Consider the following 23,770-nt stretch of genomic DNA (forward strand, 5'->3'; position numbering starts at 1 on the left):
GAATTAATGATGAGAGAGAATCATTGATTGGCTGCCACCTGCACTCCCCCTAGTGGGAATCGAGCTTGCAACCCCAGGCATGTCCCCTGACTGGAATCAAACCCTGACCTCCTGGTTCAATCATGAGCCACACAGCCAGGCATTTTTAGCTCAATTTAAGAATTGTTCACAATTATAGTTTGCAAAGATTAAGTTATGTTTAATAAATGTGGTCCAAGGAGGATAAAAAGACGTGTAATATCTAAAAACTAGAGGCCCAATGCACGCAATTTGTTCAAGGGGCTCGGCCTTCAAAGCCGTGGCGGCAGCCTCAGCTTAGTCTGGAAGGTCGTCTGGTCCAATTAGCATATTACACTTTTATTATTATAGATCTTTCTAATCAAAACAGTTTTACAAAATAGTGCTTAAGAGCTGCTTTTGTCTATCTTGGAAATTAGTTGAGCAGAACAACTCATTCTCTAAGTGACCTAGAGAGGATACTTTTAAAAGGGCATTATGCACCATTTCTAGGCATCAACATTTTTTAGGCCATTTTTTTAAAAAAAGCAATTTTAACTCAGAGCAATGGAGCTAGAAGTTCAAAATCTAAACAGCTCAGATGTTTTTCTTTTTAATAAAAAAAAAGTAAATATCCATTTAGGTTTGGCTTGAACACTACGTATTCAATTTTAGCCCTTAGGGAATTCAAAGAAAGTGGTTTCTTTTTCTTTTCTAGACTTTCATTTGGAGCTAAAATGAAACCAGACACAGGGGTCTATAAGATGTAACCAAATACTAGATCAATGTCCTAATCATTAAATGTGAATCATGTCTACAAATAAAGTTGTCATACTGTTGGAATCCAGTCCCTTTCAGGAAAAGAGTGGTAACATAATCTGATGCTGTGGGAGTACAAAACAAAACAGTATACATAAGAAGTTAGGATTCTTTGAAACAAGCAACCAGCTGAAGTATGTTTAAGATATTCACATCATGCAGGCCCCACACAAATAATTAAGTTAACAAATGTGTTTGGAAATGAAACAGGAGGTGCTTCTTATTTAAAACCCTTGGCTTATTGGAGTGCTACTAAGAGCTCTTTGAAGAGCTGTGGCATTTTTATTGAAATTCATGTGACAAAGATGTCAAAACTTACATGCTTTTTTCTCTGTATTATTCCCCCCCCCTTTCTCCTTTTTTGTTTGTTTGTTTTGTTAATTCTCATCCAAGAATATTTCTTTCATTGGTTTTTTTTTATAGAGAGTGGACGGGAGGGAAAGAAACAGAGAGAGAGAGAGAAACATCGACGTGAGAGAGACACATCCATTGGTTGCCTCCCACACATGTTGGGTGCTGGGGATCAAGCCTGCAACTGAGGTATGTGCCCTTGACCAGAATCAAACCCGAGATCCTTCAGTCTGAAAGTTAACACTCTAACCACTGAGCCAAACTGGCTAGGGCTCTCCCCTGTACTCTTTTTTTTTTTTTTTTTTAAATATATTTTATTGATTTTTTACAGAGAGGAAGAGAGAGAGATAGAGAGCTAGAAACATCGATCAGCTGCCTCCTGCACATCCCCCACCGGGAAAGCGCCCGCAACCCAGGCACATGCCCTCGACCGGAACCGAACCCGGGACCCCTCAGTCCGCAGGCCGACGCTCCATCCACTGAGCCAAACCGGTTCTGGCATCCCCTGTACTCTTGATAAGAGTGATGGAAAAGCCTTTGGGCTCCATCACAGATACTCTGATCATCACTAAACTAATCATGTAGAAAATATAATAACTTAAATTTCCAGTCAATATCTAAAACATCTTGAGAAGTTACTCAAGTCCTAAACGAAATGTCTCACTGTAAGCATTCCTTTCTGTATTTTATGATTTTTTCTTAGTAGTGAGGTAGGTTTTAGCTGCTTATGAAAGTAGCAGGGGAATTAAGTAAATCAGAATCCTCATTAGTAATAAATATGTTCCTAATAAAGATCTTCTATATGTTCATGTAAATAAAATACAACCATTGGGGCTATCAGTTACATTAAGATTTCAGGTCTTCTTACAAGGAAAGATCATATAAATGTTAAGGTCCCAAAGATAGAAAAACCTTCTTTTCAACCTGTCATATATCTAAAAATAGTTCATTATTTTACATTTCTCTTCCAGAAACTGTATCCAAAAAATAATCACTCCCAGAATGATTAAATAGTATACTTTAAGTTTCAGAGATGAAAGGAACTGGAAAATCTTCTAAATCTTTATAGATCTTCTTCTAACCTCTTCTTCCCTTTTGTCTTTTAAATTTCCTAGCAGAATTCTAATGTGAGTTTCCCAGAATCTTACCCTCGATGCTCTCATCCTGCCCCTTCCTCACCCTTCTCTCCTTTAAAAATCACATTCCCATGGCAGCTTCGACCTCTACGAAGAGGTTCTTCCAGCTCTTCCCTCTTATCCCAGGGAGAGCACCACAGTTCAAATCCCCTCCTGGGCATTTTCCTTTGCATTTCAGATTTAAATATCTAAAACTCTAACTCACTTTCCTCTCAAAAGCCAGTTTCTTCTTTGGAATATAGTTCTCCAACAGTACCATTTTCTTCTCAGTCCTTAGACTGAAACCTATAACTGTCTTCAATCCTGATTTTTGGATACCTAGTATGTCCAATCACTAACACGAGAATTTGTTGATTTCTCTTTTGAAAAGTTTTTACCTTTCCCTTCCTACTTCCATCACCTTATTTTTGCTTTGTCATTTCATTCTTTTTTTTTTTTTTAAATATATTTTATTGATTTTTTACAGAGAGGAAGGGAGAGAGATAGAGAGTTAGAAACATCGATGGGAGAGAAACATCGATCAGCCGCCTCCTGCACATCTCCCACTGGGGATGTGCCCGCAGCCCAGGTACATGCCCTTGACCGGAATCGAACCTGGGACCCCTCAGTCCGCAGGCCGACGCTCTATCCACTGAGCCAAACCGGTTTCGGCTGTCATTTCATTCTTGAACTAATTTGTGAATGCCTTCTGAAGTTTCTAATCTTTGTCTACTACAATCCATTTTATATAATAATTCCACTAGATCAGTCTTCCTAAAACACTATGTTGCCCATATTCAACACTGCCAATGGCTCTTAATTGGCCCTAGGATGATAATTTAAAATCTTCAAGATTAAGAAATCCCCATTCTATACCATTGTTTTTCAAACTGCAGATTGTGTCTCATTTGGTGAATTGTGAAATCAATTCAATGGGTTGCAAATGTCATTAAAAGAGAAATAATAAAAAATTTCAGATTGTATTGAAAGTTGTAAGGAAAACTTAAAAAAACTTGTTTCAGATTTATATCTGTATCTATATATACACATATAAGCCTAAGCGACTATTACGACCGCTCAACTGGTCTCTATGACACGCACTGACCACCATGGGGCAGATGCTCAACGCAGGAGCTGCCCCCTGGTGGTCAGTGCACTCCCACAGCCAACCTCCCGCGGCCTGCCAACCTCGCATGGTCCCTCCCCCCAGTCGGCTGGGTGGTCAGTGTGCTCCCACAGCCAAACTCCTGCGGCTGGCCAACCTCCCGAAGCCCCTCCCCTCCCAGGGTTGGCCCCCATCAGCCCCGATCGGGATTGGGTGAGATGGCCCCATCACCACTAGTAAGTATATATGTATGTAGATTTTAAAATATATTTTTATTGATTTCAGAGAGGAAGGGAGAGAGACAGAAACATCAATGATCAGAGAGAACCACTGATCGGTTGCCTCCAGAATGCCCCCCACTGGGTATCGAGCCCACAACCAGGGCATGTGCCCTAACGGGGAATTGTACTGTGACCCCTGGTTCATAGGTCAATGCTCAACCACTGAGCCATGCCAGCTGGGCAGTAAGTATATATTTTGGATGATGACAATAAAATATATTTCTTACTATGAATCTTGGTCATAAAAGTCTAAAGCCACTGCTTTAGTCTGATCTCAGACCTCTCTGAGCTGCCATGCCTTAGTATGTCTATCATTCCTCTGGTCACATTTATATTACTGTTTAATAGTTTGTCTAACTGGCGCTCTGAAGAAACTATATATTTATGTTTTATTCCCTAAACCTGCAAAAATCTTGATGGCAGGGACTGCGTTTTATATATTTTGAATCCTTCACAATCCTAATTATGCAGATGTATTTTTTCCTAGAGGAAGGGGGGAAGGTTACTTTAACTCAGTAATTTAGAAGATCCCTAGTATAAGTGTTGAGTCCATACTTGCCTGCAAAGAGATCCTGTGGCTCTTGATCTTGTTCTTCATGGATTCCATTTTCTTTGGAGCCATTGCTGATAGGAAAGGAAGTAATTCTCTTTGGATACTGGGGCTTACTCTAAAAAAAAAAAAAAAAAAAGAGAGAGATACTGTGAATAAGACAGTACCATTAAAAACAAACCTATAAAGTGACTTTTGAATGGTTTTATTTTAGCAGAATATTTATTCTGGCCCTGGATGGGTAACTCAGTTGATTAGAGCATTGTCCTGATATCCCAAGGTTGCAGGTTTGATCCCTGGTTAGGGCACATACAAGAATCAACCAATCCTATATAATAAAAGTGTAATATGCAAATTGTCCCCTCAGGTCATCATTTGACCAGGAGTTCGACCACTTGCTATGATGAGCTCTGACCACCAGGGGGCGATGCGGAACATAGTGGGTATTGGTGACACGGCACTGGCAGCAGTGCCGGCACTGCCAGCCCCAATGGGCCCCAATGAGAGTGAGACCATGGTGGGAGGGTGGAGCAGGTGAGTGGGTGGCACCAGGCCAAGGCGGGTATGAGCAGGGGCCTGATCACCCTGCCGATTGCCCTGCAGATGGTGACCAGTGGTGGCAGCAGGGTGCGGGGCCACTGCCCAGCTCCCAGGCGCTGAGGGAGCTGGGCGGGGGGCCTGGCCCTGATCAATCGCCCCGCAGGTGGGATGGTGGAGCAGGTGAGGGGGTGGCGCCAGGTCAAGGTGGGGTGCCAGGAGGGGCTGCGAAGCTGTGAGGCTGGGGGTGTGAGCTGGGACTGATCTCTGCAGGCCACCCTGGAGGACCCCACCCATGTGTGAATTCATGCACCTGGCCTCTAGTGAATACATAAAGAAGAGGAACAAGAAATTGATGTTTTTTTCTCAATATATAAAATATATAAATGAATATTTTTCTTTTTAAAGAAAAGAAAAATGCAGCCTGCAGACAGGTTCCATGCCTTCAAGTCTGTGGAGTATTTGTTTTTTGCTTTTTTAAAATTATATACATATTTTTAATTATGTTGCTGTTGTTGTTAATCCTCACCTGAGGATATTTTTCCAATTGATTTTTAGAAAGAGCGGAAGGGAGAGGGACAGAGGGAAACATCGATGTGAAAGAGACACATGAATTGGTTGCCTCCTACACACACCCTGACCAGGGAACCTGCAACCAAGGTACATGCCCTTGACCAGAATCGAACCTGGGACCTTTCAGTCCACAGGCCGACTGAGCCAAACTGGCTAGGGTTGTGGGTTTGTTTTTTTAAAAATATATTTTTTATTGATTTCAGAGAGGAAGGGAGAGGGAGAGAGAGATAGAAAGATCAATGATGAGAGAGAATCACTGATTGGCTGCCTTCTGCATGCTCCCTACTGGGGATTGAGCCCACAACCCGGCATGGGCGCTTGACCAGAATCGAACCTGGGACCCTTCAGTCCAAAGGCCAACATTCTATCTACTAAGCCAAATCAACTAGAGCTCATTGGTTCTTTTTTTTTTTTTTTAATTTTTAATTCATTGGGATGACACTGATGAATAAAATTATATAGGTTTCAAGTGTACAATTCAATGAAAGTGACTTTTAATGCATCGTTCAGTCACTCCTACAGTTATTTAGAAGATAGGGGCACTAGTCGGCCGGTTCAATAAGCAGCAAATCACTATTAGTGGTGTAAGTGCTGCCCAAGTAATCACAGAGCTGAAATAAACGAATACATTTTAGAGTTAATTTCTAATACCATAACCTTGCTGAAATGCCCTACCCCAAAGCACATAATACTGATGCGGGTATGTGTATACAGAGATAATTTTCAAAAGAACCTGTCCAAACGGATTTCTCCTTCTCAGTTGATAACCTTTATTCTTTCAAATGCTGATGGGGCACATTCCAGTGACAAGAACCCCACACTGGATCCAGTGGATTCCAGTATTTAAGCTCTGATCCTGCTTACTTTGTTGTCTTGGCTAAACTGTTAATTGAAACCCAGTTGTGTGGATATTACTGATCCCTCTGGAGAGACAAAATAAGTTTTAACACTTTACACCTAAAGCTGTTGTTAAAATAACTTATCTTTTCATCCTTAACTTACATAGACACAATTTTCAACCATACCCATGTCAGAATAGGGGAATAAAAACCAGTCATGCTTAGCTTCGTGGGTACATAGTGAAAATACAGTCAGTCCATGCCCTTTATCAAAAGCTCAGTGATCAACCACAAACAAGTGTGGGGAGAGACCCAGACCAGTTACCAGAATAAACAAAGCTGGATTGTGCAGGACAGGAACAGAAAGCTGGGAATCTGGCTTCAAAGGCCATGGTGTGGTTTCGCAGGGTTTTGAAGTCAGACCCTAAGGCTAAATCAGTTAAGACCTGACTTTTAGAATCTTTTATGAAACATTTCCTTAACCAATCAGAGGGATTTAGTTCCTCAGAAACAGGCCATTTCTGACCCAAAAGAATAAAGTGAAATGATAGATCTATTGAGAACTCTGAAAATGCCACGCAAACAGCTCCACCCCAATTCTGGGATCACCCTCGGGGAAAGAAACTGTTACCAATATTTAGTTTTATATTAGCAAACAATGCCTCTACTGGAATTTTTCCTATGCGAATAAAATTTAATGAGCACTAAGTTGTGTATGCTTAAATGTTATACCAATTGTCAAGAGACTTCTAGCTGCTTCAATCTTAAAAAACAGAGATACAGACAAGAAATAACAGAGCAAAAACAAAACCCACATTTCCCTTTTGCCTCATACACTGCCAATCACCTTCTTACATACACATTTCCTATAAATATTCTTGTTCTCTTGTACAGTAGAGGGATCTCATAGAAAGCCATCTGATTTTTTAAAATTGGGGTGATAATAGCTAATAAAATATAGGTTTCAGGGGTACAATATAGATTTCAGGGGTACAATATACATCATCTGTATATTGTATCGTGTTTTCACCACCCCAAGTCAAGTTCCCTTCTATCACCATTTATCCCCTCTTTACCCTCTCCTAAGCCCCTCACCCCCCTCCGCTGGTAAATCCCTTCCCCTTTTTCTCCCAGCCCCCCCACCCCTTCCCTTCCCATCTGAATTCTTTTTAATCCAGTTCCCACTGATACCAGTCATCTGTAGATGGAAATCTAGGAGAGATTAAAACCCAAGATACATTAAGGATGAATATATTTAAACGCAAGTTACTAGTAGCTCACTAGGGACACTGAAGCAACAGAAGGGCACAGGTTGGAATTTAGCCATTTTAAAAAGCACTTAGAAGAACCCATTCCTGTGATATGGAGATGAACAAAGCTAGCTTTCTATTTCTGATTTACCATAGAAACTTATAAACTTAAAGACAAAGAACATTTTCTGGAGCCATGTGTCTATCTCTATACTACTCCGAAAAGACAGAACCAGATGGATGGAATATGCAATGACAACTAGAGCACAATTATCTGTCTTTCTCCTTCCATCAGACCATATTTGAGCCCAAACCATAGTTGCTTGACTAGAACTGTGATGAAAACAGACTTGTGCTCCCTTAAGAGCTAGGTAACAACTACCTGAGAACAGAAAACTGCTCCTCAGATATCCTCTGGGACTCCATTCCAAAAACCACTCAGGATTGAGTTCTAGATAAAGTTTTAGCTAACTGAAGATAGTTAGATGGATTACTATATTTGCTACCCTAATCTTTCCTCTGTAATTCTTCTATGTACTAATCTATGTATATAAAAGTTTGTATTCTGGTTTTGCCCCTACCATTTAAGCATTTTTCAAAGAACCAGCTCTTGGTTTAATTGATCTTTTGTATTATTATTATTTTTTGGTCTCTATGTAATTTATTTCTGCTCTGATCTTTATTATTTCCTTCCTTGTACTTACTCTGGGCTTTTCTTGTTGTTCTCTTTCTAATTTTGTAGGTTGTAGGGTTAGGTAGTTTATTAATAATTTTTCTTGTTTTTTGAGGTAGGCATGTTGTGCTATGAACTTCCCTCTCAGAATTGCTTTTGCTGTGCTGCATAGATTTTGGGTTGTTGTGTGTTCATTCTCATCTGTTTCCAGGAAGTTTTAATATTTCTTTCTTAATCTCATTGGTAGCCCATTCATCCTATATAATAAAGAGATAATATGCAAATTGACCATTACACCCTTGCACAAGCTGGCCACCCCCACGTGGTTACAAGATGGCCAGCAGGGGAGGGCAGTTGGGGAAAACCAGGCTGGCAGGGGAGGGCAGTTGGGGGAAATCGGGACAGCAGGGGAGCAGTTAGGCGTTGATCAGGCTGGCAGGGGAGTGGTTAGGGGTGATCAGGCTGGTAGGCAGAAGTGGTTAGGGGTGATCAGGCAGGCAGGCGATTGGACCTACACCGGAAGTCGGACATCCCCCGAGGGGTCCCAGATTGGAGAGGGTGCAGGCTGGGTTGAAAGACACCCCCCCCCCAAGTGCATGAATTTCGTGCACCATGCCTCTAGTTCAGTGATGGCGAACCTATGACACGCGTGTCAGAGGTGAACGCGAACTCATTTTTTTGGTTGATTTTTCTTTGTTAAATGGCATTTAAATATATAAAATAAATATCAAAAATATAAATCTTTGTTTTACTATGGTTGCAAATATCAAAAAATTTCTATATGTGACATGGCACCAGAGTTAAGTTAGGGTTTTTCAAAATGCTGACACGCCGAGCTCAAAAGGTTCGCCATCACTGCTCTAGTTTAATAACATGCTATTTAGCCTCCAAATGTTTGAATATTTTTGAGTGTTTTTATTGCAACTGATTCCTAATTTCATGCCATTGTAATCTGAGAAGAAGCTTGATATGACTTCAATCTTCTTAAATTTGTAGAGGCTTGTTTTGTGTCCTAACAAGTGGTCTATCTTTGAAAATGACCCATGTGCACTTGAGAAGAATGTATATTCTGCAGCTTTGGGGTGAAATGTTCTGCAGATGTCAGTTAAATCCATCTGATCCAGTGTGTCACTTGTTGATTTTTAAAATACATATATTTTTATTGACTTCAGAGAGGGAGGGAGAGAAATAGAAATATCAATGATGAGAGAGAATCATTGATTGGCTGCCTCCTACACACTCCCTATTGGAGATAGAGCCTGCAACCCAGCATGTGCCTTGACCGGGAATTGAACCATGACCTCCTGGTTCATAGGCTGAGGCTCAATCACTGAGCCACGCTGCATGGGCCCTTGTTGAGTTTTTGTCTGGAAGATCTATCCAGTGGGGTGTTAAAGTCCCCTATTATGACTGTATTTCTTTTGATCTCTCCCTTAAAGTCTTCTAGAAGTTTTTTAAAAAATATATTTAGGTGCTCCTATATTGGGTGCATATGTGTTTACCAAGGTTATATCCTCTTGTTGACTTGATCTCTTTTGAGAGGGAGATGTTTCTATCTGAAATCAATAAAAATATATTAAAAAAGAAACAAACAAGCTTGTAGAGAATTACTGTAAGAGTTTATTTGAGCTTTTTTTTTTTTTTTTTCCAATTTCCATTTGCATGGAAAAAAATTTTCCCATCCCTTCACTCTCATCCTGTGTGAGTCTTTGTTCTGAGATGGGTCTCTTGTAGATAGCATATATTTGGGTCATGTTTTCATATCCATTCAGTTACCATATATCTTTTGATTGGAGCATTAATCCATTTACATTCAAGGTTACTACTGATAGTGCTTATTTATTTACAACATAATTAAAATGCCAAAAATTAAAGACAAAGAGTGTATCTTAAAGGCAGCAAGAGAAAAGCAAACTGTTACCTACAAAGGAGCTCCCATAAGGCCGTGAGCTGATTTTTCATCAGAAACTCTACATGCCAGAGGGAATGGGATGAAGTATTCAAGGTAATGAAAAGCAAGGATCTGAAACTAAGATTACTATATCCAGCAAGGCTATTATTCAAAATAGATGGTGAAATAAAGAGCTTCCCAGACACAAACAAAAAAATAGCTAAAGGAGTTTGTCACAACCAAACCAGAATTGTAAGAAATGCTAAAGGGACTGCTGTAATATAAGAAACAGAGAGAGCCCTAGCTGGTTGGCTCAGTGAATAGAATGTCAGCCTGCGGACTGAAGGGTCCCAGGTTCGATTCCAGTCAAGGCACATACCTGGTTTGCAGGCTTGATCCCCAGTGGGGAGCATGCAGGAGGCAGCCAATCAATGATTCTTTCTCATCATTGATGTTTCTATCTCTCTCCCTCTCCCATCCTCTCTGAAATAAAAAAAAAAAAGAAATAGAGAAACAGGCATAAAGAATTAAAATAGTATTTGAGCATTCTTTCATGTCATTAAGAATTGTACAAAAATTCCCACTCTTAGTGACTTAACTCTCTATTGTATGAGTTTACCACAAGCTAGTCATATTTCCCTAAGGATGGACATTTAGATAGTTTCCAGGTTTTTTATCACTACAAATAGTGATATTCATACATACACATACACACACACACACACATACACATATACTATATATATATATATATACATATATATATATATATATATATATATATATATATATATATATTTCCTTGGGATAGACTTTTTTAAAAAAGTGTTTTTATTAATTTTTAGAGAAAGAGGAAAGGAGAGGGGGAGAGAGAGAGAGAGAGAGAGAAACGTCAATGATGAGAGAGAATCATCCATCGGCTGCTTCCTGCACATCCCCTACTGGGCATTGAGCATGTGACCTGACTGGGAATCGAACCGTGACCTCTTGGTTCCTGGGTTGACACTCAACCACTAAGCCATGCCAGCCGGGCGGGATAGACCTTAAGTAGAATTATTGGACATAAAAATTTCAAAGGCTCTGCTAAGCTGCCTTTCAGAAAGCGTAGCACAAGCTTATATACCTCTCTCATCCCCCAGCAATGTACAAAAGTAGAGCATCTATAGCAACATTAAGCATTTTCTCTTTTTAAAAATCTTTGCCAGGTTTCTCATGTTTACTAGAACATCTAAAACACCTCTGTGACTTATCTTGATGCCCTCTGCCCATTTTTCTATGCAAAGTTAACTTTTCTTAGGTGTACACTTTTCTTACAAAAGTACATTAACCCTCTCTCAGGCATACTGTACAGTATCCCTCCCAAACTTTATCTCTGTTCACATTTGTTTTATATTTTACTTTGCTGATGTAAGAAACATCCAAACCTGCCTGGCTTTTCATTACCCAATAAGTTCAGTTTATTTGTTTTTTAAGTTGATTACCTGGCCTAAAGCAATACTTTTTTTTTTGTTTTACTAATGACTTCCTTCCCCATCCTCCTGCCATTAATACCCTTCCATTTTGCATATCTCCTGGGAGTACCTCTATTTACTAGATGGGATGCTTCCGGATTCATGAATCATTCAATAAAATCAATTAGATCTTTATGTTTACTGGGTTGAATTTTGCTTTTTAACAATCCTAAAGAAATAAGCTTAGTTTGTCCAATGCCAATCCAAATTAATGAACTGAAATTAAATTTGGTAAAATTATGAACTAACAAGGGGTGCTTTTTTGATGACATATGTGGGGGAGCAAGTCTCAAATGCCCCTGAGAATAACAGTTTGCAGTTTCTTTTCATAAGTTTGGAGTTAAAGAGAGAAGGTAAGAAAGATTATATGCAGGTCAGAGAAAGCAAGGTGGGATTTGGATTACAGATTGGTTCAAATTAGTTCAGGTCCTTACTTTTCTTTCTTTTTTTTTTTTTTTTGAGGGGTGGGGAGGGAGGGAGGGGAGGGGCGGGAGGGCGGCGGGGGGGGGGGGGGGGGCCTCCCCCGGAGCCCGGCGCTCACGCCGCGCGCGCGGCAGGAGGGGACGGAGGAGACACGGGAGCTGCTTGCGCTCAGGTCCTTACTTTTCATTATCCCAGGAACCAAGAGGTCATGGTTCAATTCTCAGTAAAAAAAAAAAAAAAAAAAAAAAAAAATTCCTATGTTCATTGCTAAGTGAAAGAAGTCAGTGGTTAATAAAATTATACAGATTACAGGGTGCACAATTCTACAATACATCACCTGCCATCACACCAAGTCAAGTCTCCCCACATCACCATTTATCCCCACTATATATGCTCCTCTACCTCCCTCCACACCTCACCCCTGCAATTACCATACTGTTGTCCATGTCCGTGAGTTTTTTCTTTCTTTTTTATTCTTTTATGCTCAGTCTCTCCACCTCCCACCCCTCCACCCAGGCTCTCCCTCCAAGCCTCCGCTCCCAGCTGTCAGCCTGCTATCTACACAGGTCATCAATTTTTTATACATATATTTTTAGAGAGAGAGAAACATTAATGAGAGAGAAACATCAACAGCCTCTTGCATGCTCCCTGCTGAGGATCGAGCCTGCAACCCGGGCATATGCCCTGACCAGGAATGGAATTGGTGACCTCTTGGTGCATGGGTTGATGCTCAAACACTGAGCCATCAACTTTTTGAGGAAAGGAAACCTGACAGAGGTTTTATCATGAAGATTATTGCACTAGTACTAATCAGGAAATTTCAGATTGACTGTTCAAAGGTCATATTTCTGAGGTAACCCTTGGCCACTGTTGGTGGGAATACATAATGGTGTAGCCACTCTTCAAAAAATTTAAAATGAAGCTGCCTTATAACCTGCCGATTCCACTTATGGGTATATATCTGAAGAAATCCAAAACACTAACTCAAAAAAATATATATACCCCTATGTTCACTGCAGGGTTATTTAAACTAGCCAAGATATGGAAGCAACCCAATGCCCATCAATAAACAAGTGGATAAAAAGTTGTGGTATATACACAACAGAATATTATTTGGCCATAAAAAAGAATGAAATCTTACCATTGTGACAGCATGGATGGATTTAGAGCAGTGGTTCTCAACCTGTGGGTTGCGACCCCTTTGGCGGTCAAACAACCCTTTCACAGGGGTCGCCTAAGGCCATCCTGCATATCAGATATTTACATAACGATTCATAACAGTAGCAATATTACAGTTATGAAGTAGCAATGAAAATAATTTTATAGTTGGGTCACAACATGAGGAACTGTATTTAAAGGGCCAGAAGGTTGAGAACCACTGATTTAGAGGGTATTATGCTAAGTCAGTGGTCGGCAAACTGCAGCTCACCAGCAACATGTGGCTCTTTGGCCCCTTGAGTGTGGCTCTTCCACAAAATACCACATGCGGGCGCGCACAAACAGTGCGATTGAAACTGCGTGGCCCACGCGCAGAAGTCGGTATGTTGTGGAAGAGCCACACTCAAGGGGCCAAAGAGCCACATGTGGCTTGCAAGCTGCAGTTTGCCAACCACTGTGCTAAGTGAAAGAAGTCAGAGAAAGACAAATATCAAATGATCTCACTTATATGTGGAATCTAATGAAAAAAATAAACAAATGAAACAGACTCAGAGAGAATAGACTCATGGTTGCCAGAGGGGAGGGGAGTTGGGGGACTGGGTAAAAAAAGTGAAGGGATTATTGTAAAATTATAAGTAAAATTTTAATTAGTTTACAAAATAGTCACGGGGATGTAAAATACAGCACAGTGAATATAGTCAATAATACCGTAGTAACTATTTACGGTGGTGGGTACTTGAAATATCAAGGGGATCATTTTATAAAGTACACTAGAGGCCTGATGCACAAAATTCATGCAAGAGTAGGCCCTAGCAGCCCCGACTTCATCTGGAAGGTCGTCTGAAAGGTTGTCCCGATATTCGGCCGTTCAGTTGATTTTCATATTACGCTTTTATTATTATAAACTAGTGGCCTGGTGCACGAAATTTGTGCACATTAAAAGAGAATTAGCCCTAACTGGTTTGGCTCAGTGGATAGAGCATCGGCCTTCGGACTGAAAGGTCCCAGGTTCAATTCTGGTCAAGGGCATGTACCTTGGTTGCGGGCACTTCCCCAGTAGTGGGTGTGCAGGAGGCAGCTGATCGATGTTTCTAACTCTCTATCCCTCTCCCTTCCTCTCTGTAAAAAATCAATAAAACATATTTTTTTTAAGAAAAAAAAAGAGAATTAATGAGAAGAAATATTTTAATATTGCTATCTGCCCTTTCTCTATAATAGAAGTGTCAGAGATGAAAGAAAATTAGTAAAATGTATATAAAATCTCCCTCCTGTCAGGGGTGCGTTCCAGGACCCAGAGTGAAGTCCCTGCCCATCACCCTCACGTGCTTCGAAAACACAGGAAACCCAGACCCTGCTGGCCCCACCCCCATTGGGTGAGACCTAGACCTGGCCGGCCCCACCCCCGTCAAGCCCCTCTGGGTGGGGGGGCACAGCCTCAGGTCCCCCGACCTGGCATCCCCTGTCAAGCCCTGCTGGGCGTGGAGTGTGGCCTGAGGTCCTCCGTCATGCCCTGCCAGGCGGGGGGCACGGCCTGAGGTCTCCCCGCCCGGCGCTGGGGCGGGGGGGGGGGGGGGGTGGAGGGGGCGCGGCCTTAGGTCCCCCGTCAAGCCCAGCCCTCCCTCTCCCCTGCAGCACCATACCAGTGCTGAACCAGGATGCACACAGGCAGCGTGACGTTAGCCCTGGGGGCGGAAGTCCCTGCCCCTGGCCCTGCCCACAGACTGGTCGTGACTGGGACACTATCATGGACAAATTAGCATATTTCCTCTTTATTATATAGATGATTGTCTAACCACTATGCTGTACACTGAAACTAATACAAAATAATATTGAATGTAAACTGTAATTGAAAAATAAAATAATAAAAAAAGTCACATTTCTGGGAGAGGTCGAATTTGAAAATAAGCCTTGTTTTGCTGTTGTGAGGGCAAATTACTTCATTAGTCTGTTATTTCTTTTTTAACAGGTTGAAAAGTATCAAGACATAGTTGGCCTTCGAGGCATAATAATCTCAAGTTTTACGTAAAATCAGATTCAAAAGAAGCCGAGCAGAACCATTTTCAGGAGTAAGAAGAAATGGACCCCTACAGAGGAAATAAGTCTTCCATGAGACTATACAGTCTGTAATAATGACTTGTGTGGATGAAAAAGAGGTTTTATGGCAAGTAACCTCACAGGTGATCCGATCATAAATTCTTAACTGGGCAGGTAATGGTGGGTAGTCATGTCTCAGACATGTAACTTTTTTAGTAAAAGGTTTATTTTTTTTTTATCTTCGCTTTAAACAAGCCCTATTCATTTTTCTAGTGCATCTAGCTTAACTCACCTTTGAAATAAGCGTAAACACCCTCAAGAAAGCACATAATCTTGAAAACTATCCTGTAATCCAATTCCAGCCTTGCTTTCTCCCACCTTCAGGTCATCTTCCTTACACTCCCTCTTTAATTTCAAATGTATAAAAAGGAGCTGCAAATCAGCTGCCTCCTGCACACCCCACACTGGGGATCAAGCCCGCAACCCAGGCATGTGCCCTGACAGAATCAAACCATGGCCTCCTGGTTCATAGGTAAACACTCAACCACTGAGCCAAGCAGGCCATACAGTTTACTCAATTCTTATGTTGATACCTGTTGTCAAAATAAATACCCACATGGACAATATAACAACACATTTCATATGCTATGTCTAAGATTAAAAGGCTCATTTTAAATCAGTATTAAGGTATAATTTTATATTAAAAAGCTAATTTTGAATCAACAGTTAAAATTTTAGGAAGGACTCATTTTGGGGAAAAGAAGGAAGCACAGTGATTAATTGAATGGCAAGATCAATACTAAAAATAAGTTTTACTTTATAATCCATATTTTAAAAACCTCTCAGTAGTCAATAAGTCACAAAATATACATGTATTTGAAGGAGGCTACATTTCAAGCACCAGATAAAATTATATTGTAATGAAAATGGTATGTCTGTGATGTACTAACAAAGCCAAAGCCTAGCCCTGCCTATTCCCTCTGCCCTCCCCACCTTTTTGTAAAATAAAGGAAGCATTCTTTCTGTTAGTGATAGGATCCTAGGCTAGGATATCCAACACTTGCTGACTCCCTTTGACTGTTAATTCTAGCAGGTGGTTCCACTGATAAGCAGTTTAAAAAGTTCAAGTGCTTCTGTTCATAATTATAAGAGCACATAGATAGCCTAGTCCTAATTCTCAGAAAGGCACTAGAAAGATCTGCTGTGCAGCAAGAGACCACTTGTGTTAAGAGCAAACAGGTATTCCTTGCCAATTACCAGCCTTAAACCATGGGGCCCGGTCTACTTACCTTGGGGAAGGACAGACCTGGACTTGCTGTCCCTCAGAGCTGACATAGCCATTCAGTACTGAGAAGTCCTGTGATTCTGGGTAACTTCCCTTTAGGTTAACCAGTTGTGATTCTTCCTCCTGTTGCTCAACTGTTCCTTGCTCCATATAGAATCCTTGCATTATGTTCAAGGGACCTCAAAAGGGTAGTACTTTTAAAACTCAACTGCATAATGGGTCAAATCAAAATTAAAAGCTAAGGTAACACTGCTTCTGGATCTGGAGAAATGAGTACTCATTTTCTGAATCTTGTATAATGAAAGGCTAATATGCAAATCGACTGAACGGCGGAATGACCGGTCGCTATGGTGAGCACTGACCACCAGGGGGGCAGACGCTCAATGCAGGAGCTGCCCTCTGGTGGTCAGTGTGCTCCCACAGAGGGAGTGCCGCTCAGCCAGGAACTGGGCTCATGGCTGGCGAGCACAGCAGTGGTGGTGGGAGCCTCTCCCGCCTCCGTGGCAGCCCTAAGGATGTCCGACTGCCAGACTGAGAGAGGGTGCAGTGCGGGCTGAGGGACCCCTCCCCCCCCCAGTGCACAAATTTTGTGCACCATGCCTCTAGTATTAGTATAATTTAGTAAGGCAAGATGGATCTATGAAATTGTGTGATCATACTAATATAACAAGGCAAGTACATTTAGGGATAAGTTAACCCCAGAAGCTACACCCAGATTATAACAGGGCAGTCGGGAAGTCTTTAAAAATTACCCTGGAAGATCTCAGCATGAAATACTGCTCCTTTTGCCATCTTTACTTCTAGGGAAAAATGAGTGAAGTGGGACAGTGTATTAGGTTTCTATTGCTGCTGCAACAAATTATTACAAATTTAACAGATTAAAAAATGCAAATTTATTTCTTCTAGTTCTGTGGAAGTCAATATAGGTATCATTGGGCTAAAATCAAGGTTCATCAGATTGTGTTCCTTTCTGGACGTTCGAAGGGAGAATCCATTTCCTTATTGGTCTAGCTTTTAGAAGCTGCCCACAGTTCTTGGTTTATGGCTCACTTCTATCTTCAAAGCCAACAACTTTGTATCTCTCTGTGCCTCCCCAGCTCCACCAAAGGTAGTCAGTCTAGTGTAGTCACCCTCTGACTCTTCCTTTTTTAAAGGATCCTTGTGATTACACTGGACCCAGATAATTTTCCTACTTTAAGGGCAGCTGATTAGCAACCTTACTTCTGTCTTCAATCTTAACCCCCCTTTGCTTTGTAAACTAACACATTCACAGGTCCTGGGATTAGGATATGGATATATTGGGGAGGGGGCAATTTTTTTGCCTATTAAAAGCAGTAACTCCTCTCCCACACCATGTTTTACAAAACAGCACAAATGCACTGCACTAAAATCTTCTGTGCTTGGGACACTGAGTATCTATTGGATTTTTGTTTGTTTTAATTTATTTATTGATTTTAGAGAGAGGGAGGGAGGAAAAAAGAGAGAGATTATCAATTTGTTGTCACTTAAATATGCATTCATTGGTTAATTCTTGTATGTGCCCTGACCCTGACTGGCGAACCGGTAAACTCGGTGGATTGGGATGATGCTCTAACCAACTGAGCTACCTGGCCAGGGTAGATTTGGGCATAAGTGCATCTTACTTTACAAACTGAGTAATTATTAACTCAAATGATTTCACAGTATTACCCCTTTTGCATGTTAAGGAGTTAAAGTAGGGCTCTTATTCTGGGCTCCATGAGCCACAGAATTCAGAAGGGATCTATAAACTTAGATGGGAATAAAACAACAACTTCATTTTCATTAACCTCTAACTGAAATTCAGCATTTTCTTCAATTATAAAAATAAGTAATAAGCCATAATAGTAATAGCAGTATCTGAGACCTGAACAGAAATTAGATATTTTATAGTTGTTATAAACCTCAAAATATCATTTATGCCCATCTCTACTTTAAAATTATGTTTAGTTATTAGACCTATCCTTAGATCTTATTATTTAAAGCATTAAAAAGCACATGTTACTAAAACAAAATTGTTATAATATTTTGATAATTGCAGTTTGGTGTAATTGGTTTCCTCTGTAATCTTACGTATTTTATACACTTAAAGACATTATTCTGATAATATATCCATAGGCTTCATTGGATTGCTGATGGGTCCATGACACAAAAAAGATAAATATCTGGTGTAAAGGAACTAATAAAAATAGTAGAGGAGAAGCTGGGTGAGGAAAATGACCCTGAAGCTGACCACTGAACTAGGTAAGGAAAACCATGAGCAAGCCCATTAGAGACCTCAAGGTGAAAGAGTATACACACCATGATTTATCAAATTTAGCTACTGAACTTTCTATTAAATTCTAGGTGTAATTTTTCTACTGAACTTTTAGGTCTCAAATTACTATAACTTAGAAGGGCCTAGAAAACTGAAGAAGGATCAGAGCACTAATGGGTACATTAACTTCTAAATTGAAAAAGCAAACCCAGTTCAAATCTGCTCTGAAAGCAGAATGAAGGCCCAGCTATCCATTTGACTAAGCAAAAGTATAAGAAAAAGTTGAGCAATAGGCTTTTCCTGGAGATGATATACTTCATGGCTACTTGCTCTAATAACTTCACTACTCCTGATTTATTTATGCCAACAGTTACTCAAGAGTACTGAGAAGTTTTGAGGACCAAGGGAGAGAAATTAGTTCTTTTTCCTTTCTCCCCTCCCAACTGAAGAAATCAGAAATGAACACTCATCAGATACCTCAACACTTGAGTAAGCAAAGGGCAGCAACTCCCTATAGAAACCAGACATCAACGGTCTCTCATACGCTCCAAACTTGAATTTTAAATATTTTTTAAGTTGGGTTCTTATTAGTCATTGTTAAAAGTCTTCTCATACCCTACTTCCTCCAAAAGGCTTTTGTAACTATGTTTGTTAGCTTTTCCTCCATTACCCTGAAAGACAGGTTAACTACTACTATAAATTTATGATCAAGAAACCGAAGAATCTATGTACTTCAGGAAAACCTAAACTTTTTAAAAGTAAAACTTGTCTACAATTTGAGCTAAGCATTAAAATGAATCTTTGGATATAACACCAGTTGCTGATTTTTAAAAAAATATTTGTATCAGACCTGTGTGAAAAATGTGGTATTTACTTATGACTTTTATTTAACCAGATCTGACTACCTGTGATGTTAGCTCCAAAAACAAGTGTTTGAGACAATATGCCTACAGAAAATACTATACACAAAAAGAAAGAAAAGAAAGAAAAAAATACTACACCAAGGAACATTTACCCATGACTATATTTACTAATATAAGTTGTAAATGATTACATCTTATTACATTAACTAAAGAACATAAGCAATAAACCTATGTTTAAGATTATTATTATGTAGCCCTGGCCAGGTAGCTCAGTTGGTTAGAGCATCGTCCTGATATGCAAAAATTTTGGGTTTGATCCCTGTTCAAGGTAAATTTAAGAATCAACCAATGAATGCATAAATAAGTGCAACAACAAATTGATGTCTCTGCCTCTCTGTCTCTCTCTAAAATCAATTTAAAAATTACTATTGTGTAGATTAACTTTCAGCTGGTTAAGAACAGAGAAGGGATAGTATCAAGAAACTTACTATATATAGTATACCTTTGGGAACAGTCATCATATATTTCATAGAACAGAAAATTAAGGTATTAACCATCACTCTCCTTAGGACTTTTAATAAAATTACCAAATTCTGTCCAGATATAAATAAGTTATCCTATGAGCACTCAAATGGGAAATAAACTGGTCTTTAAAAAGAGCTGAGAGGGGACTGCAAAATGGTGCAACTGCTATGGAAAACAGCATGGAGGTTCTTTACCCTATTATTCAGCAATCCCATTTCTGGGTATATATTCAAAAGAATTGGAAAGCAGAGTCTTGAGGAGATTTTTGTACATTCATATTCACAAGAGCCAAGAGGCAGAAGCAACCCAAATGTCCATTGAAGATGAACTGATAAATATGTGGTATATATACAGATATGATGGAATACTCTTCATCCTTAAAAAGGAAATTCTGATGCATGCTACAAAACGAATGAACCTTGAGGATATTATGCTTAGTAAAATAAACCAGTCACAAAAAGACAAATACTGCATGATTCCACTTATATGAGGTTATCTAAAGCAGTCAAATTCATAGAAACAGAAGGTAAAATGGTAGTTACTAGAGAGTGGAGGGAGAGGGGAAAGGGGAAATTTTTTAATGAGTATAGTTTCAAAAACGCAGATGAAAAAGTTCTGGAGATATATTTCACAAAAATGTGAATATAGCCCTAGCCAGTTTGGCTCAGTGGATAGAGCGTTGGCCTGTGAACCGAAAGGTCCCAGGTTCAATTCTGGTCAAGGGCACATGCCTGGGTTGTGGGTTCGATCCCCAGTGGGGGACTTGAAGGAGGCAGCCGATCCATGGTTTTCTCTCATCATGGATGTTTCTATCTCTATCTCCCGCTTCCTTCCTCTCTGAAATAAATTTTAAAAAAAAGAAAAAAAAGAATGAAGAGAGCCAAAAGAATGGTTCCAATTTAGTCTCCAGTTTTATTAGAGAAAAAATTAATCCTATTCCAGAACTAAGAATGTTTTAACTAAAAAGATACATATTTGGATTCAGGTCCACAAAAAAAATTCAGATAAAATATTTAGAATTTTAGACCTTTTTATTCAGAGGCCCATAAGGTAGGAGGCAGAATATGTATTCTTACATATTCATAAGAATCCGATTTTCCACATGCTGGTTTTCAGTCTTAATGCAATGACTTCAGATTTATTTTAATAATTCTTTTAACTCCAGTTTCTCCTTGTAGATTCTTAGATGCATTATTATCATGGGCTGCCCTTTTGATTATAAATCAAATCACACTTTTATTACTGTATTAACAAAGCCTCTTGGGCTGTAAAAGAGAGCAGATGGGATGATTAACAGCAGCAGCTGTTACATCAATGTTCAGGAAATTACACACATATCATAAATGACTTTTTAAATTTTATATGCCTTAGCTTTTCAATTCTTTAATGCTCCTCTCTTTGCCTCCAACATGCAACAAAACACAATATGAAGATAAACTTAAATCAGTAAGATGTCTACTTTGATGACTTCTAGCCAAGCAAATCAACTTTACTAGTTTGATTTTGACAAAACATGTTAATCATTCAGAATGAATTTAACTTTGTAATCCATTATTAGATTTTAGTGGACTTTTTTAATTCTTTAATTTCAGTTTACAAAATGCTCAATTGTTTTACATGTTTTACAGGTACATATTCTAATTCAATCTTCATAAAAAACAGTGGAGGTAAATACCATTACTATTCACATTTTATAGGTGAGGGAATTGTACAGAGTAATTAAGTTCCTTGTCCGAGGTTAAGCTAGCAAATAACAGAGCCTGGATTTAAATGAGACTTCAACGCCGGTGCTCCTAATTACTTTCTTCTTCAGTGTTGTTCCTTAAGATACAGAGTCAGTGCAATGTGCTATCTTTTCACATTGGCTCACAACTAAAGCATGTATTGAAATATAACTTGTATTTAATGGCTATTTAAGTAGAAATTCACAGATAGGGAGGGGTCTTGGCTTCCTGAAGATAAACAGCAGAACAGGCAGCTCAAAAAGTGGCTTACAAGTAGCATTTTAGTTTCCTCAGCAAGTCATTTTTCCTGAATCAAAATCTAAAATATAATTATGCTTTATGTGGTACAACAAGGCCATTCTAACCCCCTCCTTTTCCCCTTAGTTGGAAGTTCGGCAAAGTATTTTTAGTCTTTTAAGAGAGAAGTATTGATGCATCTGTACAGTAATCTGGTTAAATCAAATCACAGCCTCTTGAACTTTTTAAGGTAACTCTAGAAAATAACTCCTCACCCTCCCAGGGTCCTTTTTTAAAAAAATAAGTCATCATTTGTCTATATGATTAATCACTTTCAGTGCCAGAGTTTCTATTTTGAGATAGTCAGTCTAAATATCTACCACCCCAGGAGCTATTCACCATGGTGTATGGGAGAATTACTAAAGGAAAAGACTAAAGATCCTTATTAAATGGGCTACAGAAAGACTAAATTCGCAGCAAGAGTTATTTCTCAGAATAAGAGACTTCACTAAACAGTCTGAGCTGTTATATTAGCATCAGCAAACGCTTTCTTTTTTTTTTTTTAATTAAAAGTGAAATCCTCATCCAAGGATATGCTTTCATTGATTCTTCTAGAGAGAGGGGAAGGGAGAGGGGAGAGAGGAACATCGATGTGAGAGAGACACACTGACTGGTTGCCGTACACGTGAACTTGCAACCTGGGTATGTGCGCTGACTCGGAATTAAATCTGCGACCCTTTGGTACATGGTACGAAGCTTTCACTAACTGAGCCACACTGGCCAGGGCAGCAAATGCTTTTTGAGCTGGAATTATGGACTCAATTCCTGGACACAATACGGGGTAAATGCTAATGATTGTCATAGAAGATATTTCCAAGAAACTTAACCTTTTTCTGATATTGGGGAGGAACAAATTTTTCTCTACCTTCAAGGTTCTTTTGGCTGGTCAAATATATGCGAGACATATTAGCAAGAGAAAGTAACCAAATTTAATATGTATGGGAACCCCTCCATACATGAGAGAGTCAGAGACCCCACATGCAGATAAGGTTCAGAGATAGAAAAGGAACATGGGTATATAAGACATCCTGAGCTAGGGATGAGGTAAGGTGTCTTGGGGGCTTCAAAGGGTCTTTGCAGGATGATAAGAGTAGATGCTTAGTAAACAGAGGTTTGTCCTGCCCAATACATAAATCAAGAGGTTATCTCTGATAATCTGCGCCTATGGGGAAGGCCCCCAATTCAAGTTATTTTAGGTAGGGGCAGAAATTTTTAAAAAAATATATTGTATTGATTTTTTTTACAAAGAAAGGAGAGAGATAGAAACATCGATCCGCTGCCTCCTGCACACCTCCCACTGGGGATGTGCCCGCAACCAAGGTACATGCCCCTGACCAGAATCGAACCCGGGACCTTTCAGTCTGCAGGTCGACACTCTAGCCACTGAGCCAAACCGGTTAGGGCCAGAAATTGCTTTTGAGCCAGAGGCTAAAGTTGCTTTTAGCTCAAAACAATCTGCATACCACGGAGGCACATCTTGGGGTGACTCGTTCTGAACCCTCATACTGGCAAATGAGACAAGCTCCAACTGTTTCAAACACACACTGCATAAAGAATGTAAAGCTGTTTTATTACTTGGTCACTCACATACTGAGTAGTTACTCTGAGGAGAAGCATTACCCAAGACAGATACATAAACTCACAGGCCTAAGGCTGAAGACGTTTTCAACCTGGAAAGAGCTCTACCAAGTGGT

General features: G+C 39.8%; 1 protein-coding gene across 1 annotated transcript in view; it reads right to left on the reverse strand.

Annotated features, from left to right (window-relative positions):
• The window catches only part of SNX1 (sorting nexin 1), a 42,444-nt gene that overhangs the window by 17,696 nt on the left and 978 nt on the right, over positions 1 to 23,770 (reverse strand). The window contains exon 2 of the mRNA XM_081111697.1: positions 4,228 to 4,336. Coding sequence (XP_080967823.1) covers positions 4,228 to 4,336 — 109 coding nt within the window. The remainder of the gene's footprint in view (positions 1 to 4,227; positions 4,337 to 23,770) is intronic.

Source organism: Myotis nattereri, assembly GCF_964212035.1.
Source record: "Myotis nattereri genome assembly, chromosome: 1".
Lineage (NCBI taxonomy): Eukaryota > Metazoa > Chordata > Mammalia > Chiroptera > Vespertilionidae > Myotis > Myotis nattereri.